This window comes from Etheostoma spectabile, chromosome 14 (genome assembly GCF_008692095.1).
Source record: "Etheostoma spectabile isolate EspeVRDwgs_2016 chromosome 14, UIUC_Espe_1.0, whole genome shotgun sequence".
Taxonomy (NCBI): Eukaryota; Metazoa; Chordata; class Actinopteri; order Perciformes; family Percidae; genus Etheostoma; species Etheostoma spectabile.
In genome coordinates this window covers 11,962,453-11,986,481 of record NC_045746.1, presented here as the reverse complement: position 1 = coordinate 11,986,481, position 24,029 = coordinate 11,962,453, and the positions used below count along the sequence as shown (strand labels likewise).

The 24,029-nt window shown below is 41.4% G+C and overlaps 2 protein-coding genes and 1 long non-coding RNA gene across 3 annotated transcripts in view; all 3 read right to left on the bottom strand.

Moving 5' to 3' along the window:
* Nucleotides 1–1,372: 1,372 nt before the first annotated feature.
* On the bottom strand, nucleotides 1,373–17,685 carry LOC116701945 (uncharacterized). Its single transcript, XR_004335036.1, has 3 exons — nucleotides 17,674–17,685; nucleotides 10,389–10,391; nucleotides 1,373–1,670 (listed from the first exon to the last, which is right to left on the bottom strand). It is a non-coding gene; the product is annotated as an uncharacterized LOC116701945 (long non-coding RNA).
* On the bottom strand, nucleotides 2,581–6,444 carry irx4b (iroquois homeobox 4b). Its single transcript, XM_032535992.1, has 6 exons — nucleotides 6,029–6,444; nucleotides 5,529–5,717; nucleotides 5,115–5,221; nucleotides 4,623–4,779; nucleotides 4,245–4,398; nucleotides 2,581–3,803 (listed from the first exon to the last, which is right to left on the bottom strand). The coding sequence occupies exons 1-6, from the start codon at nucleotides 6,071–6,073 to the stop codon at nucleotides 3,223–3,225; spliced, it is 1,233 nt and encodes a 410-aa protein (XP_032391883.1). The 5' UTR covers nucleotides 6,074–6,444; the 3' UTR covers nucleotides 2,581–3,222.
* Nucleotides 17,686–23,330: 5,645 nt separating the features above from the next.
* The window catches only part of irx1b (iroquois homeobox 1b), a 3,934-nt gene continuing 3,235 nt past the window's right edge, over nucleotides 23,331–24,029 (bottom strand). Inside the window, exon 5 of the mRNA XM_032535996.1 lies at nucleotides 23,331–23,649. Coding sequence (XP_032391887.1) covers nucleotides 23,601–23,649 — 49 coding nt within the window. The 3' untranslated portion in view covers nucleotides 23,331–23,600. The remainder of the gene's footprint in view (nucleotides 23,650–24,029) is intronic.

Here is a 24,029-nt window from a genome sequence, read left to right as displayed (position 1 = left end):
ACATGGGCTCATAATCATATTGGAACTTCTGGGGTCAATTACTCTATAGCAAAATGATTTTAAATCCCAAATGATTTCCTGATGTAGTAAAAGTTAACATTGAGCTACAAACTCATTTATATCAAAACAAGCCGTGCTCCAACCTGGAGAAATAAGACATAAGAAGTAGTGTCTCCAAGCTTCTTTTTTTTTTAAATAAGTGGTGTGGGAGAACTAGAAGGAGACAAGTTATAATTTAAGTAAATTTGGAGACACTAGCTTATTTAATCATTACATTAATAGATATTTTTCTGTCGGTGTTGTAGTTTGTAGACGGTCCCTAATAGAGACCAATCTCATTTCTATGAGTTATAAACAGTTATATTTACAGTTTATAAAACCAAGGGAAGGGATTTGTATTCTGTGGGCACGTTTTAGTTTTTTCACCCAGTTGACCCCAGGAGGGGGGGGCAAATGCTAGAAAAAACAGACAAATGCTAGAAAAAATATATATCTGCAGCCAACCACAACGAGATCCTGTCAGCGTGTGGAAGGAAGGAAACTTTACAGAAATAAGTCAGATGTCATTATTTATCATCCTAAATCTTACTTATTTATGAGGCAGAAACAGAATGGAATTCTCGGTTGAATTCATCCTGAATTATTTAATCTGAAATGGTTAATTCCATACAAAGCCCAGGAAGATCCCTCCTCTGTTCTGATAAATACTTTATCACGGTTCCTCAATCGAAAACAGGAGGAGAAGAAAGATGGGGGGGGGGGGGGGAACAACGCAGGACGGTTTTCCTGTTGTGCTGTGTTTTAGAAAGTGTTTGGCTTAACTGTTTTCCGTGCTAAATTTGTGTTTTTGTCTAATTGAAGTTGATGGAAATGTTTTTTTTTTTTAATAATGATGCCCGCCTTATTTCTCTGTTTATTGCAATGATGTATCTTGTTATTGGTTCTATGAAAAACTCACCCAAGTGGATACAGATGTGACACTTACTTAAAATTACTTAAGAGGTTTCATGAAGCATTTTTTGCGCGTGGTGGATTTTCTCGCGGTCCCAGGTTGACAAAGTCAAAAGCCGCCTAATGAAAAGGGACGCATCGCTGATTGCAGCTATATCTGGAGCCGAGGTGGAAGTGGCATCGATTTAACAATTTAGCAGCACCCTCCTCTGTGTGTTTCCATTAGTCACGGCTGAATACCACCCACTTCCCCCCTTCCACTCCCATATAACACACACACATGGACACAAACACACACACATATATCCAAAGCTGCCGAGGTATATTCCACTGTTCCCAAACAGGATGCACATCATCCAAACTGATACCACTGGTGGCTCCAGCACAGCGCACAGCTGATGTAAGGACACAATTAGAGAACTTTGCCATGCCACGGAATACACCTTTTTATTTTTGTGACTCAGTGCAAGTGCAGGCTATAGTGCAAGTGTACAATATTGTATATTTTTCATGTGAGTGAACCGTACAACCTTGCCGCAGGAACGTGTGTGAAGACATTTGACCATTAATGGGGCGCATAAGAGATCGGAAGTTGGAAGAGAGGCAGAGCCTTTTCAAAATGCCAAAATAGGGTCCTAAATTGTGCATTGACCGTTCGCTAAAACCCCTCCCCCGATCCCAAATTAAACAATCATAGCTTAGCAACCGCGATTGGGCCCCTTCAAACTTGAAGTGGTGTACATAGGACCGTGGTAAGTGTTGAACTCTGCTTTTAAAGAGTTTGAAAGATGGTTTTTTTTTTAACGAACTTTCGAGCAAAAGTGAAAGAAATCGATGAAACTGCATTTGTCTGCTCTAAGGTAAGGCTGCAGGATATGAGGAGACGATCTAATTGCAATTATGTTGACTGATATTGCAACAGGATTAACAATATTGAAAGGAATGATCATGTTTGTAGCATCATTCTCATTTTCATTGACTATCAATACAGCTTTAAATTCAAATGATTATAGTGTGATTTTTACAACGATCTGTACTAAACAAAGACGTTTTCTGTAGGTTGTAAATTATGGATGTTGCCTACAGTACTGCACCCCCCTGCGAATTGGATATTGCACTAGTCCATATTGCAGTTTTGGTAAAATTGCGATTACTTGTGTAGCCCTACTCTAAGGTAAGAAACAATCATTAGAACGTCTGTATAACTAGCTTACTACCTACAGTAACCAAGCATTACTTCCAAAGCCAAGGAGCACATCAGTAACTAGCGTTAACCACATGTTTTGTGGGGTTGCAAAGTGGCGTTACACGACTAGCATGTCCACTGTGTGCCATTTCCCCACTGTGGGGAACTCATTCCTGGATTACAATTGTAATTTCCCCATTGGGGATCAATAAACAGATTAAAAAAAATGTAAATTCAAATTAAATTAATGTTGGCAGATCTTTCCAGGATTTGGGAAAAAAAAAATTCTAGGTGGATTGGTTTGTCCTCATCATTAGTTCACGACTGTGTGTGATAACTAACAAAAAGTGTGGACACAGAGTGTGAATTGTAATTTTCCCATTGGGGATCAATAAACAGATTAAAGATTAAAAACAATTAAAAAAAAAATTAAAAAAATGAAAGCCTGCATGTCTTCTACATGGATCCTCAACTGGTTAGGACGCTGACTTTTTTGCCCGGGACATGTCTTCCTGTCTTATAGCACAATATCACATATACATGTGTATGCATATCTGATATTGTATGTATTTACCACCCTTTTTACAAGATTCAGCTGTAAACATTTAACCCTTGTGTTGTCTTCCCGTCAATATTGAAAATTAACACTTTTGTTGATGCTTTCTATCAATGTTTTTAACTTTTTCTTACATTTTTGTCCCTTTTTCACCCTTTCTTTCAATGTTTGTCACTTTATTTTTGATGTTTTATATACTACATGACACTTTCTTATTAACTTTAGTTTTACAGACTAAAATTAAAGGAATGTTGATGGATAATCACAGACTGGAATATGTCAATGCTTGTTGGGAAGAAATGAGAAGCCTACTTTTGTTCTACCTTTGTCTGGAATTCCAGGCCCCAGTGTTCATAAAATGACCATTGATTTGAAGAAGAATGGAAATCTTGACAGACGTTTAGTAACTAAGGGCGGTGATGCTTAGCGAACGGTCAATTGGTCAAGTCACAACAACAAAATACAGAGGTTTTTTTTTTTTCAAGTCCAACAGTCTTTCAAATATTCCATTGACGCTGTGTTGGTTGGCCTACAAAGAGGACGTAGACCTAAGAAGTTCAAAGGACTGTCCGGGTGTTCTGGTGTCTATCACAGCATCATTCAAGCCTTTCCACGCCTCAGCTGGTCTGAGCTGTTGGAAAGGACCATGGAAAACTCCATCAACCCATTCTCTAAGCGTGGAGACTGGTGACTCCTGTTCCCTGTCTGCCTTGGTTAGCGCCATACTGGATGGATACCCCGGAGAGGAGGATCCCGTTGACGACAGCATGCAGGGAGGGTACTCTGGCGGCAAGCTGCCGTTCAAAGACGCGGCAGTGCGAGCGATGGACCAGATTTTCGGCTTAGCGTCTGTACTCCGGAGGTCTGGATTAGCGTAGAAGGAGTTGTTTTGCCGATGGACCGGTGTGAGTCTGGGGCAGTCTGGAGACAATCTCTCTTTTCCATGCAGTGGGTCTGGGTTGTGTGCGTGATGCCTGTGTGGGAGGTCTGTGTTTGGGTTTGCATCACTGTCCCCCGGTAGAAACTGTGGCTTCGGTTCACACTCAGAACCGTCTGACTCCAGCAAGTCGAAGTCCTCCAGGTCACTCTGCAGGTCTGCACACTGTTGATCTGCAATAATGAACCATACAGATGACACCCAGTCTGTGCACGCTCATTACATTTGAGCAAACCCCAAAAACAAATGTAGGGTATTTTATTGTGTTACCCATCTGCTGAAAGTTAAGAGTAAGTTACAGTAAACCACAGAGCTTTTATTGTGACGGGAAAAACAGAAGAGGATAACGTGTTCTATTGACTGGCCGTTGACTGTGTTGTGGTTTTAATAAAGTGCGATCTTGGTTTCCGGCCTTGGAAGCTCGTTTTTCTTTATTTTCTAGTCAAACCTCAGAACTTTGTGATTTTTCCTAGGTCTGACACACGTTTTTGTGAGTTTTCGCGCATGCTAACATCCTCAAAAATGAGAGCAAAGGTCCGGAATGATAACAATGACCCCTGCAAAAACAAAAGGTTCCTCGCACATTTAGTAATTTTTGTTGGAAAATGACTTACCAGGAAGGTCTTTGTCATGTTTAAGCGGCTTCTCCGCTTCGTCACTGTCATCATCACAGCCCCGATCGTCCGAGCTTTTACAAGCCCGCGGTGACCACGTCACCTTGTTCTCCTTCTTCAGCCTCCTGCGTGCATTGGCAAACCATGTAGACACCTGAGGGGGGGGGGGGTGAAAGAATGGAGCTTAGATAGGAACATAAAATCACATAATATTATACTATGTTATGACATTATACAGGAGGGAAGAGAAGACAGGGAAGGAGGGGGCAAAAAAATCAGAGACAGTGAGAAATATGTAAAACAAAGACAAATCATTTGATGTTACCGGAAATTCGGAGTGTCCCTACTGTAAATCTATCATATTTTACTTAAAGCTACCTGTGTAAGGGTCATCCTGGTGATGATAGCAAGCATTATCTTTTCTCCCTTTGTGGGGTAGGGGTTTTTCTGGTGCTCCTGCAGCCAAGCCTTCAGGGTGCTGGTGGTCTCTCGGGTGGCATTTTTACGGCGTGAAGCGCCATCAGAGCAGGAATACCTGAGCCAAATGGTGACAAGCAAAATCATATTTAGCTAAGTTAAGTGAATTACCTCCCTCATTTATGAGTAGGGATTGACTTCAAATCATATATTAATGATGGCTAAGGAGACAGACCATACTAAAAAACACACATACCAGTAACATTGTTCCAGTTCCACACATTAAATCCCCAGTATGTGTATATAGTAGTGTAATACTTGATTCCAAGACTTACAAGAATATAAGGTACCAAGCTACAGACACTAGAAATATTTTCATCAGGGAGTCAGCAGTCCTAAATGGAATGAAGATATTACAGTTTAAGTTAAGGGCAATAACAGGAATTAACTTACCCATATCTGTCATATGGATATTGTCCAAATGTATATTCATAGGGATGGTAGGCAGGAGTCTGAGATGTCCCCACAGTTGCAGCTCCGTCTTTGGGATCTAATGGCCCCTGAACATGTTTGCAAATAAGTGATATGAATATATGTTTCATCAGAATCCTTGAAAATATGACAATACCTATACATGCAACCTGATACTAAAGAGTGACTCTAGCCTGAAAAAACCTTACTTTGATTTAATGCTTTATAGCATAAAGGTATACTATTTAGGTATAATTCTAGAACATGTGCAGTCTTCCAGCAAGGACATTTTTCAACTTTTTCTTTCTTTCTTTTCTCCAGAATACGCATTTTTTTTTTATACAAAAAAACAAAAGCAAAATGAGAGGGATGCACTAAGGGAAATGTGGAACTCACTCTGGAATAGAGAGCGGTGGCGTCGCTGGTGCAGGGGTTATAGTAACCTTGGCTCTTTGGATAAGTTCCGCTGTAGACTCCAATGCCGGGGCCAGAGGTGAGCTGGTGGCCCGGGGAGCACAGCACCGGGTGTGACGGAGGAGTTCCCGGCTCCAAACAACCGGCCAGAGAGCTGGAGGTCATCAGAAACTTTGGCGAGAGAATTACAAAAATGAACCTTAATTGTCCCATTAAATTAAGCCTATTACTGAGAAGGTTTAAGGCATTATTCAAAACCAGTAAAGAAAAGGTGTATTGAGTGGTTTACGCTGCACAAGTCTCTTCAAGTCGTTATTTTAAAAAGTAGAAAATGCGCAGAGAAAATGCGCAAATTTGACCCATTTTTTGAAGACAACATGTGACTTGTTAATTGATATTTAAACAGCGTAGTCATCTGCCAAGTAATAACTTCAAGGAAGAAAAAGAAAAGAAAAAACATGTTACAAAAGTAGAGAGTGTACCTGCGGTGTGGTGGAGTAGGAGTATCCCAGCTGAGAGTAAGCCATGGCTCAAATCAGATCAAAAGCAGGAGCGCAGACCCGGGGCGACATCCAACAGCATCCAAGCCAAAGGTAGACCCTTGTAATACTAGTTCACAACGAGTTCCAGTCAGCTAACTTTTTCAGTTTTTTGTTTTAATGTGGATATCATCTACCGCGCAGACATTTATGCACCACTTTCATTTTACGCACCACGATGAACAGCCGATAAAAGTAACTTCCAGTTGCGCCTCATCCACCAAGCTGCTGCAGCTTCTACAGTAGGCTATCCCTGCTATCTTACAATCCAAAGCGAGTGTGTGTGGTGTGTGTGTGTGTGTGTGTGTGAATGTGTGTATGTGTGTGATCAAACCATGCATCTCCCTGTGATGCGCTCGTTGGTTTTAAGGCGCGTATATCTGACGTCAGCCCAGACTGTGTGTGCGTGTGTATATGTGTGTGTGTGTGTGTGTGTGTGTGTGTGTGTGTGTGTGTGTGTGTGTGTGTGTGTGTGTGTGTGTGTGTGTGTGTGTGTATGTGTTCATATCAAGAGGAAGAAACTCACCTAATTAATTCCCTCCCAGTTTTGTTTCAGCTCTTAGAGAACAGTTCCACGCAAGCGCAAATGCAACCCCACCAACAGTCCCCAGGCGTAATGAGAATGTGATCAATTCTCCTTTCCAAATAAACACACACACACACACACACACACACACACACACACACACACAGTGCTATGGCCAGAGGGGGGATCAGGAACGTGATGCCTTGACACCACATTGACACAAGATGATTGATGACTACAACCTGATATTAGCATAATCGTTTTGCACTGTAGTTTAGATAACTTGTCACCACGGAGAAATCTCCCTGTCATCCACATATTCATGAGTGGGGAAATTTCAGGTCTCCTCCAAGCAAATTAATCAAAGAATAAACACTCTCTGCATTCCCTTGAGTAAGCACCTTTACCAACTGAATGGCTTGTCGTGTTTTTAATAACAAAATCCAAAGCCATCCCTGTGAAGTGGAAACATTTCTCTCATTTTTTCTCAATCCACCTCAAGATCTGAGTTCATTTGTTTCAGGGAGGATGAAGAGTAGGCTACGTGCAAAAGGGATGAGGGCAAATGTCAGAGGAGTTTGTGATGTTGAAAATAATTGGCTTTTGGGCAAAAGGGGCAGACGTAAAAACTTTTAGAGATAGATTGATAATAGATAGAGATAAAAAAGGAATTAGGGACTGTATGAAAATTAGAAGTAGGGAGAGGTGGTCAGGGAAACGAGAGGTTTTATTTTTGGTGAAAGGGAGGTCCCAGATGCTCAGATTATAGTGTGATTTGTATGTTGTCTGGAAGAAATGTCTCCAACAATCAATCAATTAGATCATTGACTTGACCAACAGCCAGACTCCTGCTCAGATACAGCCTCTATCAAGCAATGGCATCATATATACATATGTATACTGTGGTCTGCAGATTGCATAGAAATGTTACTTTCTCTTAGAAAGGTTATCTTCAACGGCGATATAGTACTGAATTATTTTCCCAATTATGTTTGCATCCAGACTACGAAATGTGGTTTGGTCTAGTCAGCAAAAGCACTTTAGTAACCCTAGAGAAGGATTGTGGTTTCTCTCAAATTTTAATAAATCGGTTGTGTTTCCGCTGTATTCCGCCAGACCACAATCTTTTCCTAACCTTAACCAAGAGCTGGGAGTGCCTCAACATAACTATAAAACCTTTAACAATGCTTTAGTCACTAAAAGTGGATTTTATAAATAAATGAAGTAGCTTTTCATTGAAACTTGTACGGATACGCTCAGTATGAACTTTTGTTTCCCACTTGCCCAATAGTTGTAGTTCCTCATGGTGTTAATAGAAGACGTAATTCATAATTTATGTTTCCTTGAAAAATTGTATTAGCTGGTGTAAATTAGTTAATTTTCAGGAGTTTTTGCAGAGCTGCTGTTTTTCCTGCTTCACTCCTTCTGCAGTTATACCTGTTCACCAGCTCTTTGTCATGTTTTCCATAAATACATTATGTTGAGATATTTCGTGGCAATGTATTGGTTTTCTAGGTCAAGTGTCCAAAGAAAGTGTTGATAATGTTGGGGAGGGTCTACCTTATTTGTAAAATGAAGTGTTAGAATTGTCCACCCCTCACCCTAATTATTTTGTACAGTCCCTTTATTGGTGGAGAGTCAAAATGGGAAAACCATGAGGTTATGGAGAGAAAGTGAGCAATAAGAAACAAAAGGAGAGTTAAGTTAGAAACTTTTACAAAGCGAGATATCCAACATGAAGACATGAATGTGGAAAAGAGGGGAAGGCTAAAGAGTCAAACTTGGGGAGCATGAGGACTGGTCAATAGTCAAGGGAGCTGAAATGGAGGAAGGGGATGTGGAGGGGTAAAAGAACAAAATATTCCCAGTGCACCCAGAGTAGGGCTGGAACAACAGAGCTGCATCACCAGAAAGCATGTCGGGCCCCGCTGGGGAGAGCGCATCTGTGTACCGGCTCTTGATTGACATTCCATTTGTCCCGCGAAAGGTGCTCATATACTGAACACGGACTAACTGTCTCTCCCTCATCTGTGCTCAAAGCTTGGAAATGAAGTCATCTCCCCACGTTGTCTTCACACAAAACACGTGTCACTCCCAGAGAATGGCAATTTGTTTAGCCACTGACACAAACATGACTGTGTTTAATCTTGGTTTCATATAGTTCATGGGGAAGATGACGGCTGAGCCATAGATGGATGAGCCGACTATGAAGATAACTTCCAAGCTTTTGTTACCTTCTTCCTGGGCTCATGCATTGCACGTGGAAGGGCAGATTGATTATATTATTTCCCTCTTTTTAAATATTCAATGATCTACTTATATATTAATATATAGTGTGTTTATAAATTTATAGCATTCCTCCAGTATATATTTCTTAAGACTCTGAGCTTGTTAGACCGTGATTATCTTTCTGATCTTGCTCCCCTAACATCAATCATTCATTTAAGATGCTCCTCCAGACGAAAAAAAAAAACAGAGAAAGAAAACATTCTTATTCTCTCCTTCCTGCATCTAGCTCTAGCTATTATGCAGAAGGTGGGGCGTGGGGGTTAATGATAGAAGCGTGTTAATGTGAGTGGAGGAGCAGGGCGAGGAGGTGCAAGTGTTTGGAAGAGAGAGCCAAACAACTCCAATCACAAGTTCTTTCAATCACACTGCGCCACATTTGAATATTTTCTTCCCTAAAGTCGGAAATCTATGCATTTTTAATCATTGTTTAACACGTAGATGCTTTTTGAGCCTTCATCTTGGTTTAAGCTATTTCACCTTGAAAAATATAGCTCAGTGGGTGGTGCTGAGGGTCCACGTTGAAGTGAGAATGCTTCTAAAAATCTGAGTGGAAACATGACTTTTTTGTCTTGGGCCTTTTTTTGGTGAGGTAATTTTAATCCGAGTGGAGAGGAAATTTTATGTATAGTACTATTATGGTTACAAAAAAAAGAGAGGCCGACATTTGGGGGAAATATTCTTATTTGCTTTCTCCTTCCCCCTGATATCTCTCAGCAGCCGGTAGCTAAATTTAGCAATTAAATTCAATTTATTTATAGTATCAATTCATAACAAGAGTTATCTCAATCCAGATAGAGTAGGTCTAGACCACACTCTATAATTTACAACGACCCAACAGTAGCAGTTCCCTCCAGAGCAAGCAGCAGTGTGACAGTGGCGAGGAAAAACTCCCTTATAGGAAGAAACCTCTGACAGACCCAGGCTCTTGGTAGGCGGTGTCTGACGGTCGGCTGGGGTTGAAATGAAGAGTGTCAATAACAGTCAAAGTAAAAGATGATGGCACAGTGACTAAAAATAGTACTTTGTAGTAGTTCATGGCATAGCAGGGCACTGTGCAACATTACAATGCACAGTAGAGTGTAGCAGGATGTAGCAGGGCATTGCAGGACGTGTAGCAGGACCATGCCAACAGCTGCAACCTTGATTTTGGAGCCTCCCTGATCCAAAGAAACATGCTGGGGGAAAAAGAACATGAGGACTCCGGGGAATGACTCCTCAGAGCTAGATTAATAATAAGCATTTCTGGGACATGGATGCACATAAATGGGAAGATAAAGGAGAGAGGAGCTCACTGTGTAAAGGGAAGTCCCCCCGGCAGTCTGAAACTATTACAGCATAAGTAAGAGACAGGGTAAAGAGAGGAGGCTGGTCGGGCTGCACTGCCCTGCCTCCCTCTAGATTTATTACATTATTGATTATATGGTAAATTAATCTGATGACTATGAAGAGAAGCAGAGTAGAGAAGGGGTGTTGTGTCTGTGGCTATACACCCTCCCCTGCCGGTCGAGGAGAACACTGCGACTCCTCACTCCCTAACTACAAGCTTTATCAAAGAGGAGGGTTTTAAGTTTACTCTTAAATGTGGTGACGGTTAGTATTGAGACTGGAAACGGGGAGTGGGGGGGGACAGCTAGCCAAAACTCTCCTACCTCAACCCACCCTCTGTTAAGCTCCCATTTGTGATTCAACTGCTGGGTTATATTGCATTTATGTTACTTGATCAGAATAGGAAGAACAGCAAAACCTCCCATTATTTAGTTTGCACATTATTCCAAGATGGTTAGCCCAGCGCTAGCCCTGTTGTTAAATCATTTAAAGATGTGAAGCCTAAGTTGTCTACTTTTGCGGTTTTGCTCATTTGGAGCAGTGTGCTATCAAGTGAAACAAAGTGTGTCTACTTTAAGTCATTTAACCCTCCTGTTGTCCTCGGGTCAAATTTGACCCCTTTAAAAAGTGTCTATATCTGAAATATGGGTTTCTTTTTAACCAAATTACCACAAAAAATGGATTGGATTCCTTACAAGTTCCTTAGTTCCTTAACTATTAGTCAAAATAATTTATAATGTCTGCTTTTTTAACTCAAATATTAGATACAATTCTACATATATGAGGGTTATCGAACACAAATTCCAAAAAGTGATGCAAAACTAGTGGTAGTAAGGTGGTATTAGTGAAAACAAACAAAAAGTCCGAAATTTTTTTGTCTGTTTTTTAACCCGAGAGGACAACACAAGGGTTAAAATGGTCCTTTTATTTTTGCATTAGGGTTGATATTGGATTTCTCTTAGATGTAGCTTAAGTGCCAGCATTGGTCTCTTATTGCTGTCTCCAATTCTGAATGTCAAGTCACATAGGCTGATGTAAACAAAACAACAAAATGATCTAAATAGGACATCATATGCCAGATTATTTGGCATTTGGCCTGGCATTAGGGCAGGATGTCATTTAAAAAACTGTGATACCAATACCAGTAACTTTATGGGGATACCAATACCAAAAGAGTACTTCATCTGGTACCAATTTTTCCTACTTTGTTCGATAGCCATCATGTAAATGGAAGCGAACGCTTGTGTAACATGCCACAACCACTCCTTCCCATTAAAATGATTTTTAGAAAATACATTTAGAAAGTATTTAAGATTCTTTTGAACATTTTAGTGGCATCTCGCCAAGTTAAACCCACCACGCTCGACCCACCCCACAGACTGTATGGGTTCTAGCTGCTGCGGTAGGGGGCCAAGCACACGTCAATTTTTTATGTTTTTACCTAAACGAAGGTAGCCTTTGACTAAGGAAATGTTGATACAATTACTTTGCACTGGGTTCATTTCATGTACCGATACCCAAACCTACTGGGGATAACGACTTACCGGAGTCTCCGCTGGTTGCCTGGCAACCTTAGAAACAAGACGAGACTCCAAGAAGTCACTGAGCCCAGCCAACACCCATCGCCCCATAAAACCATGTGATTTTGTTTCCAAATTTCAGTTTTTGTACAGATTAAACACACTAGGTATGTTAGTAGATAGTGAGCTTTAGAGGTGCTGGTGAACATTTGTTGTGACCGTTGGACAGAGCCAGGCTAGCTGTTTCTAGCTGTATCAATCTAACCCTTGACACACAAAAAAAGCCAACAAAATTATTTTACCAAAATGTCAAACTATTATATAGATAACAACGACAAAAGTAATCCATGGGATCATCTTTCTTACGTTGTGAAAACAGTGTTCTGAAGTGAAGTGGAACAAAAACGGGGAAAAAGTGGTTTCCATGCAAGACTTCCTCTGCTCACCGTCTTCTACCATCAGACACATGAACACAGGGGTAACACAAGCTAACTTTTCCACTTTATTTCCAAGCCTCTGCAAAAAAAAAGGACGCATACTCAGAGAGAGAGAAAAGAGAACAAGCAATAAATGGATCATGAGGAAAGAAAATAGCCCATTCTTTTCACTACAAGACACAGCCCACCGCCGCTGCCTCTTGTTAAGCACAATAGCACCAACTGAGTACAAGTGCAAACCAGGCTCGATCTGATCCACAAACAAGGCTGCCAACACCGAGTGCCTGTCTGACCACTGAGCAGCAGCCATGCTATCTGCAGCATCTCCTGCTCCTGTCTAATAAGCAGCCGGAGCTGCTGAGCTCTGAGTGGGATACTATAAATGCCCTGGTCTTCCTCATCAATGATGTAGGATAAAGGGAACAGAGACAAGCTAACCCTCTTAGTGTGCGTGGAAGAAGTGGACGGAGACAGACAGAGGCAGAGAGAGACAGGTTTAGGCTACAGGCAGCTCTTAAGAGTGTGTACAGTTTGCGTTGAGCCCTGGGAGGCCAGCCGTATTCCTCCCCATCACTTCCACTTCATTACCCCTGGAGCTGGCATACATTATTCAGCTCTTCAAGCCTCAGTCCACGGGGACCGATAGAGCCTTTAACAAACACTTTGACCCCATCCCAACTCTCTCCGATCTTCCGTCTGTTGATTTGTCATTCATTCATATTCTTTCTCTGCTCCTACAACACATCTTTAACCTCTTTTCTGACCAGTTGTTCCACACTGCTGTTCTGTTTGGCTTCCCACAGTAGGTGTGAAAATAATAAGAATTGCAAAGTCAGTATTTACGCAATAACAGATTTCTTTGGTCACTTGGGAGCAGTGGAAACAAGGTATGGACACAGCATTGAAATATCATCTCCTTTTATATTGATATGGTTACTTTTATTATAGCAGTTGCTTATTTACATATCCAGCAGTTACAGCGCAAGTAACATCATTCATTTACAGTTGTGCTTTTGGTCAATATAAGTCTAATAATCTCTCTTTTTTGGTCCCTACCCACTCCTGAGAATAATGTTACTCACAAGCTACCTGCCAGTAAATGAAGTAGTAATTAATACAATATTTTATTATGCAATGGGCCAATCTGCACAGTGAGTATTTTGACTTCTGGTACATTAAATATACCAGATATTTTTGATGTAACATTTACTAGTAAAAGTGTCTTTCCATTACCACTGTATGAAGCATGATGCCAGTTCAAAAATCATGTTAAGGAGCAAGGAGCAAGACTCAGAAATTAAAAACTCATGTATCAAGGTGATCAAACAATGTACAAGTAGGTTTTTTTTGTTAAAGAGGCCCCGGGGTCTGCAGAACATAAGGGTTTAGTCATACTTACATCTTTGTACTGTTGTTTTGTTGAGGAGCCCAAAGACAACCAAGAGTCACTTTGATTTCCTCAAGTTACAATTGAATTTCTTGAAATACCTAAGTTCCTAGAAAACTGGGGGCAACCTCAGATCATTACACTAATATACAATTTAGAGTGTTATATTTGGGGAATACTATGAAAGGGGTCAACAATTCCCTGGTGTTTCACATGACCACTTCTGGATCACTGCTTAGAGCTCAGGTGCCATCCTCTGGTGGTTTAGGGAACTACAACCATGTTGTTTTAGAGGTGTGTGTGTGTGTGTGGGGGGGGGGGGGGGGGGTAGCCTGAGGTTGCAGTGGTAACAGCTTGCAGTAGTTATTAACCGGGGTGAAAAGGTCTCCCACATAGTTGTTGGACACTACAGTAGGACTTTTTGTCTGCATGCACACACTTGGGTGTGGTTGTCATGTTGCATCTCCGCCTGGACCTCCCAGGACTTTTAGCCGCCATTAGTGTGCAGCCTGAACCCCCTACCCTACTGAGTTAAGACCCTTTGTTTCAATGTGCATCAGGACAGACCGATCTCGATACTTTAATGTTCTTGAAATAGAATTACAGAAATGGCACAAAACAGACTGACGACATCACTGTTGTGTCAATCATCATTCTCCAGTGATTATCTCTCTCTCTGTCACTTCCCCAGTAAACGCCGCTGAGCGTCTGATCTCCTGATTCCACATCAGGAGATTCCTCCCGAGCATCTTACTGTGTCCGATGACTGATCGCATATCATCACAAGCCATTTCACAAACTATCAATCCACAGCAAATGCTCAAAAACCCATGCTCTGTGGTTGACAGTGAGCTGCATATGATAGCAGTCGATTAAGTGCTCCTTTTTGGAGGGCTGGCATTCCCCAGAGAGGAGCGGGGCAATAATTTCCTCAGATTGCCCCTGTGGGAACGAAGCTGCTGGTTTTCTATGTCCACTCCAATCACATCACTAATGGAGAGGCGGGTAAGCATCTGTGACAGTGGGAAACCAGATCTCTGCTCCCCCAGTGTGTGTGTCTGTGTGTGTGTGTGTCCTTTGCAAATAAACAGTTGGCAGGTTTCCCCTTTCCCTGTGCACGTGCTAGACACACACACACACACACACACACACACACACACACACACACACACACAATCTGAAGGGGGGGACGCAAGCTGGACAGGGTTAATATACTCCATTAAGCTCTATTACCCTAAATGACTTGGGCAGATGAATAAGGACTCACATTACTCTGCAACTGTGTGTGTGAATGATAGCGATGCATCTCATGTGTAATTACACTGTGAAGATATGTGACCCATGAGTCATCTGTCATTATCAACAGAGTGAAAGACAGCAAAAGGCTTCTTCTTTTTTTGCAATCTGGGTTACTGTACTCTGGCAGTCCTCATCTTATCTTGTAGAATGTATCTAAGTCCAAAATGTCTCCCTTCCTTAAAACAAGTTAAGAATTCCCCAGCATGGGGAGGTCATTTCAACCTGTTTCCAATATAATTCAATTTATTTTGTGTCTTCTGTAATTTATGTCAATCAATGATTCCAATACTGAATTCAGCTTTATTTTTGGTTCATTCAAAATACCAAAAATCTTTTTGTTTTGTAAACAGCTTGAATTAAAAAAAAAAAAAAAAAAAAAAAAAAAAATCTTGCCTTCAAAAAAAATCTGGCCTTCAAAAAAATCTTGAACATTGCTGCTAGGCAACAAGTACACCCCAAAAGACTCCTTCCTAACGGGACTGTCGGCGTCTGGAAGTCACAAAGGCCAACAAGTTAGTGGGTAACTTAATGCAAGAAATGCATGACATAGGGAAAAAAAGATGAGGCCCTGGGAGGATCAACATTTTTCTCAAAATTATTATTAATAATAACTCTAAAATTATATTAAGTTACCATCCACCAAAAAACAATCTACTCCCATGGCCTCCACCATTTCTGAAAAGCTCAGCGTGAACTTGGATCTTTCAGAACATTTCCACGCCCGAGGTTGTGAATACCAAGACATATTCCTAGTCATATGAATATGAATCATATCCACATATCCACATCCATATTCATATGGACTCTCCTTGTGAACACAGGTAAACACTACCCCATTAGAAGGCAGCAGAATGTTTTCACCATATTTACCATTGTAGTTTATGTAACGTAATAGCAGGCTAATATTAGCAAATTAGCACTAAACTTTAGCAATGAAATAAAGTATTGGACAAGTTGTACCACTAATTGCACGGCATTGAAAATGAAGGGATCTTAAAAGTTGATATTTATGAATGCAAAAGTTAAAATGCAGTAAACCATTCAGGGAGGTTTTAGGGCAGAGTCAGTGTGAAGTGGACCCTAGGGTGCAGGAAGGGTGCAAGTTCATTGGTCACTCTTGTATTGACATTCGTGTATATACAGTACATGAAAGTTGGTTCACTGGTTGAATAAAGCTGCAAACGATTTGAAATCCTTGGACTCGTCATCTTTGAAGTCCTCATCATCGTCTCCTGGTCTCAACCCTTTATCACTCATGGGAACGTGAATGTCTGGGCCCGATTCCAAGGGCGTTTTCAAGGATACGTCACCGAGTGTCTGTAAAATTCTTTGTGTCAATCCATCAAGTAGTTTAGAAATGGCCCCGGATAAATGGAAGCTTTGAACTGTTTGTATCAGAGGAACAGTTAGGAATTCAGCAAGTCATTAGGATTCATCCTCTGAGGACCGGGAATTTCTGCACAACATTTCACGGCAATCCATTGAGTAGTTGTTTAGATATTTCAGTATGGACCAAAGTGGTGTACTAATGGCGTTCATGGTCTACTTGATTCGCCTCAACTCCACTGTTTTGGCTTTCTATTACCAAAAAAAGTCCCTGGTACCTGCTAGTGATGGCCAAACGAAGCTTCATGAACCAGTGTCTTTATTTTCTGAGCCCACTAGATGGTGCTCTTGGTTTTAAGAGAAAGACCTAAGGCATTGCAATTCACTATGTTCTCAACCAATTGTGGAACAGAGAGTTCCATCTAGTGGGCTCAGAAAATAAAGACACTGGTTCACGAAGCTTCATTTGGCCATCACTAGTACCTGCTGGAATTGAATAGAATAGAATGCCTTTGTTGTCATTATACACAAGCGCAGTACCTGTGCAACAAGATTTAAGCATCCCCTTAACACTGTCAACACAAAATATAAACATATAAAATATAAAATGTAAGTAGCGCAGGAAAGAAGAGACAGGGGAACGCTAATAGGTACTTTTTGAAGTACTACCTCAGTTGAGGTTGCAAGCGAGCTGAGGCGATACCAAAAGGTGACGTGAGAACCTGCAGACTGCTGATTGGTCGGTGAGAATCGTCACTAATCACTGCGTCAATATTGCTAGCAACAGATGGGGGGTCCTTTTTTATTTTTGCTGCGTCCAGGTTCATTAGAAACTAATTAGTCTTCTGGCTGTGGCAACACGCCGAGATTCATAAAACAACACGCCTTCGACGTTCTGTGTGTATGTCGCGTTAGGTTACGGGAGTTTGCTGCTATGACGACCAGCCACGGCTAATCTCCAAGGGAAAAAGGAGGACGGGGCACAGCGGCCGAGTCGAGTAAAACTTTTTATACTTTTTAGCCATACTCGCCGTGTGACCCCCTACAGCCACACTAGCAATACAGTTGGATCATTGTAAACTGTTTCAATCCAAGACATGCTAATGTTTCTGCTTGTGTTCTTTCTTCTGGCTTCTTTAAATCTGAGATAATTGGTATTCACTACCAAGTTGGAAAGGTTGACAACACTGACATGTCACTTTTTATGTTGACATGGCAAACATATGAGCAAACAGCTGTTTAATTTCACATCCAGCAACATAGCAACAATCTCAGTACGTACAGTATGTGCATAACTTAACATACTTTACTCACATCATATATGTAACAAACTTAACTTACGTACTGTATGTAACTTTATGTACTTAATGTTGAACCACGTTCTTTTCCTAAACTTAACCATGTCGTTTTTTCACAACTTGTTTTACTGTTTCCCTCAAAAAATAATTGAGAAGGCAGTTTAGTCGTTATTAGGAGACAGGGCTGTCATTTGATGTTAATATAAAACAATATATAATGTATTGCTCCTTTTAATTGACTGATTTTTTGGGGGGATTCATGAGACAACTTCAATTGTATTAGAATCCTATTGAAAGAAAGGAGGACTTCCAGGTTTTAATAATGGAGAAAAGATATTGATAGATTGAATAGCACCATTTCTTTCTTTTTAGTGACCATGTAGGTCACAAAGAAAGTCAAGCTGAGGGCTGATTCCAAACAGACTTTTTTCGACTGTACAACGCTACAGTGTAACTTTGATGAGCCCGTTCCCTGCAACGTTTCCCAGGTATTTCCCAAACCGAGGCACGAATGGCAAAAATGGCTAAGATCACATATGAATTAATTGTGTGCAGCTTCCTCCGCCCCGCTCCAACACACCAGTGTGTCTCAATGGAACGCCGAACAAAGACGCAGCGAGTCCTCGGCCCCCTCAGGACTCTCGCAGCAGTACACTAAGCTAAGTTGCTGCGCCATAACAAACCAGTGGATAAACATTGTTTCAAAATGGCTGAAAGGAGCCAGCGATGCGAACACTCAGCCACGAACCCTCCCTCTGTCCTAATCTGCTTCTTCCCTCAGATTATTGCCATGAATAGGCAGGCAACAAGAGAACAGACTTATCACTCCCACCCTTTCATAGTATTTGTTGTGTGTATTTTCCCTGTATATTAAATTTGTCTCCTTTAAAAGGCATTGACATTGTTTCCTATTTGTCTGCACGGTGTACTCGCAGCTGCAACTCGACAATACACACAGCAGCACTCGGTAAACTCAGAATTGTGGAGCTTGTTGAATTACTCATGAGTTTTGATACTTTGCTTTTGTGTAAACGCTTAATTCCACTAATCCCTATGGAGGAACGGTGAATGGCGTAAATTCCCTATGATATCTTGTCTAGGCTAAACATTTGCTCACTTACGTATACATTGGGTACAGAAAATTATTCTTTTGACGACATTACAACAGATTTAACCCAGTGCCCCGCTTATCCTGCAATGACATGTATTAGCTTCATTGCGTTGGGAGGTGCGTTTCCATTTCAAATTACAGCTCGGCGACTAGCATGCGCACACGTAAAAACACACACACACATGCACGCATGCACACAAACACGGTTTGAATGTTGGCGTTACAGAATATTAAAGTTGTGGGGTTTTGCTGTGGAAAAACTGTTTCATTTCTACATTTTAGGAGCTGAAATTCCATTACAAATTCAAGAAATATTAACTTGCGTGTTCATTATTTCTTTAACTGTGTGTCAGGGCTTTTCTTCTCCGAGGCCCTCCGGGTCAAGCTCTGCAAAGCCTATTTGGCAATCAAACACTGTCCCTCCCTGACCCTTTTGCCTCCTTTCTCAGCACACACCTCTCTTGCCCTCCGTCTCTTCCCTTGGCCCTTTCTCTGCCTCGTCATCCCCCCTTCTTTATCTTCCCCTGCCCACGTCTCTTTCTGTCCGACCGGCTCTCTCAGCGGGGCTATAGAGTCCTAACTTGTCTACATTTACCCCCCTACGTTAGCTGACCAATGGGGCCGTTGCGCGGAGAGTCTTTCCTTTAGCGCCCCGCCATTCTCCCCTAGTCAGCTCATGCTCTCTGTTTTCCCAACCTCTGACCCCAGGCCATGGCAACAGGGGCAGGAATGTCAGGAGTGATTGGCAGGATAAAGAGCGCAGCCCCTCTCTCCTACACAAGCGGATTTGAGACACTTTGAGGGGCGAACAATGGCGGATTTGGGCTTGATTGGATCACTGATGAGCTGATGACTGTCAAAAGAGCACGTCGTCTTTACATAAGCCTGATTATCTCTGCGTGGCGGAGGAGCGGAGAAGAGTAGGAGGGGTAAGAGTAGGGGGGGTGGCAGGGAGCTCACCCCCATGCGGAGTGCCTCGAAAGGGGATAGATCTGCACACGAGGGCCAGGCTAAAAGGCTGGGGCCTCTCTCATCCACTGGGGGGCCTTTAACAAATCTATTCAGGCGACCGGGGGCCCTCACACATGTGGCCATAATCACAGGAGGATGGCTGAGGGTGGGAGTGTGAGGGGGATGACACATGGTGGCAATCATTGTTCAATCCTCTGACCATCACATCAACACAGACAGAGAAGCGGAGAGAAAAAGAACGAGGGACGGATATATAGAGAGAGAGCGAGGTGCTGATAGAAAAGAGCAGTGGGACAGGCAAATCAAAGACAAATCCCTTCCATAATCTACCTCTTTAATAGGGATTAGAACTCACCAAAGAGCCTATATCAGAATACCAAAGCACCAATGAAGACTCTATTCACAGTGAGAGTTTGAGGGGCTGAAACGACTCTAAAAACTCTAGAGGCCGAGTGTTATTCAGAAGTGTTAGCGATGGTTTTTATTTTTTTCCTCACTCGTGGCTTTTTTTACAGTGTGTACCATGGCTCTATTTTTGAAAAGTTTTGGGGCAGCTTGGGTGACAAACAACCCACATGAAGCAAACAAACTTTCAAACTCTGAAGAAGTTTCCGGCAGCACCCGCCAGAAAGCATTAATCATATTTTGGATCTGCTCACTTTTTCCACTCCTTTCATAAGCAAACATGCTTTTGGACACGCTGTTTAACTGATTAAACAGCCATTTGATGTCACTCTCAGCCCCATCATGCTAAGCTCACTGATATCCAAGTTTGAAAGAATAACATATTGTTTGGGTACTTGGAAGACGAGTAGCGTGATCTGGCTGGGATAAAGTGTGGAAAAAGTGGGTACAAGAGAAAGAGTGGCTGATATTCTTCTCAGCGGTGCTGATGGCAGTCTGTCAGAGTTGGCAGAGGAAGTGAAAATGGCCTCAAGTGTCTGGCTTCCCTCCATGCTGCTCACATCAATGACAGCTCTCACTGCATCATGTCTCTCTCTCTCTCTCTCTCTCTCTCTCTCTCTCTCTCTCTCTCTCTCTCTCTCTCATTTGCTCTCTATACACTCGAGTTTGCTCGTCCTGTCTCTGGTTTTACGACTGTGTCTCTGTCTGTGAAAAGACGCACGGGTGGATGAACTATTATTTTCCCCCACACCTCGTACAGTGTCAGGTAGAATTTAATCCAATGTGCTTGTTTGTTTTCTTGCTGCACGTTGAGAAGATGAGATGAGATAAATATGCTGCTTAGCTTAGCACAATGAATGGAAACAAGGGGAAACAGCTAGCCTGGTTCTGTCTAAGGTTGTTTTTTTTTGAAGTTCACTTGCCAGCAAGTTGCTTAATCGATACAAAACCCCAAAAATAAATGTCATGTTTTTACAGGTTTTTGTTTGCCTACTCTTGGCAAAAAAAAAGGAAATTGGTGTATTTCCCTACATTTCAAACAATTCCTTTGATTTTGTTAATAGGTAAATAAAACTGTCGGACTTCCAGTTCATGATCAGCATAAGGAAATATCTAGCATTCAAATAAAAAATCTATTTTACCTAAATATAATCCTTTGAATTCCTGTGTACATAGTACATTTGGCTGATTAAGCGATACTGATACAGTAGATCAGTTCAATACTGCATCTTTTCAGTGTATTTAAATCCTTGATCACTTAGAAGCTGCCAGCTTCACAGGTCCATAATAATATTTTTTAAATCATTGCTCAACGTGACATGGCCAAATGTTGATCCTATTTGTAAAATGTTCTTAGGTTTAGAGTCAAAAGATAAGCATATTTTTGTAAAGTACATTTTTCACACATCCATAAAGATGCAAATTAGTTTCTGGCATGATACGTTGCAATGAATGAAGCTAAACTAGAAGTAAAGGCAGCACGGAGGCTGACTTATGACAACAGGGCACTTTATGTGTTATTAATTTGAGTAAAATGGTAGTATAGATAGAATTCATCAGTCATAATGCAATAAAATCATTTATGTCCAATGAAAAACACGTAACTCCAAACCAAGCTTGTTGACATTTTTCAAGTAATCTGCAGGGTTTTAAATTTTTTTTACTCCTTTTTTAAGTTTCTGTGGAGTTAAATTTAAAAAGAAATTAAGATCACCAAATTTGGAGATACGTGGTTTTCAGAATGCTTCAACAACATGAACACTTAGTGGGTTGGTGTTGGTGTTTGTCAGCTGAAATGACAACTTTGTGGAGTATACACCAATACATTTCTTGTGTTTTTTTTTTTTCAATTATAAATGTTAGGAATTTAAAAGTGGATTTAGCTTCAGTGCTTGGGGCCTCAGCGGGGACACAGACACTGTGGCAGTTGTACATAAAGAACAATTCTGCTCTCCTTTTTCTGAGAGTGAGGTGGCAGCATTGAGTTAATCTGCAGGGGGGGTCGTGCCTGCTTGAATCACCATTGGACTGTGTACTTTAACGCTGGACTGTGTACTTTAGTGTACTCCAGCCAGGGCCAACACTATAATACCCCTTGATCAGTAGCTATTCAACTCATTACTTCTTTGTTAATTCTTTCCAGAACATGTAACCTTCACCAACTTGACCCAAGTAACTATTTCCCTAATCTAACACAAATACGGAACATCTGCAGACTTCAGCAGTGACTGATTTTACTAAGCCACTTTACAGTAAGCTGACTCTCAGCGTTGGACTGTCAAAATCCAGTGAAAACTTAAAACAATTGCTTAATATTCAACTTTTAAAGATTTTGTCTGCATAGCAAGTGTGCAATTAAATGTAATGTGTGCCTGTTTGTGAACCTGAGGCTGTTCTGGTCCCTTTGAGAGGACCCAAATCATCTGGCGTGCACAACCTGCTGCTAATCCAAGCACGTATACAGGACCACAAGCTTTTAGAAACACTCACTATTAACAGCCCTGAGACCCCCCACCGTCCCCTCTCTCTCTCTCTCTCTCTCCCCTCTACCCTGTCTTTAGGCCTGTGAACGTCAAGGATGGCTCAGAGTGACACATTCCCTCCCCTCCCCTCCCATCCACCTCCCCCTGAGCTGCCGCCCCCATACTGGCTGCTGGCCTTTCCTGCCGTCTGATCCATATTTCAGAGGCGGCAGTGGTGGCACTGAGGGGGTATAATCCAACATTAAAGCAAGGAAGCCTGGGCTGAAAGCACAGGCGCAGGTTCACAGGGTCCTGGAAATCTTCAATTTCAATTTCCGCAGCGTTTGCAGTGGCTTCCAAGGCGCTGGCATAAGTCTCCGAGTTTTGGCGAGAGTGCAGATTTCAATAAGGGTGAGACTTTTTTAAAGGCTGACACTGCACGGTTTAGATGGGAGGAAGAGTGTAAAACAAGACACAGCGCTGAAGGGGTCAATTAAAAGGTAGGAGCTCTGTGATCATCATTAAACAGGTGGAAAACCATGATGTTTTATAACTGTGTTACAGTATATTCATATCAATTTATAATTTCCTTCATAAAGCACCAACACCTCTGTGACTTCACACTTAATTTCTGGATGATAGAGACAATTTCTGTGTTGGGATTCATTCAAATGTGCACATGAAACTGATATTGGTCAGATAAAATAATATACTGGGATCTAACGCTGTAAAAATCTCGACAATTTCTGAAAATTAAGAGTTGGGCGCTTGCTTTAGGGAGTTGAAGTCACCTCTATATCTGGATTTTCTTGACATTTTTAACTGAACATGAACAATTTTTCTTCAGTGAAGAACTCTCCAATAATAAATGACTATAATGACATTTATTTAGTTCCCAAAAAAATATATTCTTTAAAGACAAATTCATATCCTGTATTTACAATTATTCAAGGTTTCCATTCACAACAGAGGAGGCAAGGAAGAAACATAGGACATAAAGGAGAGATACAATACAAATCTGTGACAAAAACAACCATCTCTTTTGCATGTAGAAGCTAAACAGTAATACTAGGACAGCTCGCACTGTCAGAAAAATAGCCTTCGTTAAACTGTTCTCCGTTAAATAAAGTTATTCCTTTCTGTTTTTCTTTGTCTTCTCATAACGTCGTTGTCAGAACTCGCTGTGGTGTTGTCCCATGGTGAGGTCTGAAGGGAGGGAACAGAACAGAAAGAAAACCGCATAGGGGAAGTTAGTGCATTTTGTCAAATATAAGGGAAAAAATGTGTCCTAAGTACTTCAAAAAATACACTTGAAGTTTAATACCATGAGTTTCATTTTTAAAGAGCACATAACATAATGTTAAACTCTATTTATGCAAATTAATAACACACTATAGGTAAATTGTTTTATGTCTTTTCACCCTCCACTACATCCCTGATGTTGCTATCTGCGTTTTCTTTGACATACATTAGTTGCATTCAGTGAGGGGGCGTGAATAAATGGCGGCAGATTATTTAAATGACATAGGCGATAACTCTACGTTGTGGGGGGTGGGGGGGTGGGGGGCAAGATATATTAGACTGCT

What these genes read in the sequence shown, in the direction of transcription:
- irx4b (XM_032535992.1), bottom strand. Translation starts at nt 6,073, where the DNA reads ATGGCTTACTCTCAGCTGGGATACTCCTACTCCACCACACCGCAG. An exon ending in TATCCATATGACAGATATGG is followed by an intron (nt 4,780 to 5,114) that starts GTAAGTTAATTC and finishes CATTTGGCTCAG; the next exon opens with GTATTCCTGCTCTGATGGCG. An exon ending in ACATGACAAAGACCTTCCTG is followed by an intron (nt 3,804 to 4,244) that starts GTAAGTCATTTT and finishes TCATTATTGCAG; the next exon opens with ATCAACAGTGTGCAGACCTG.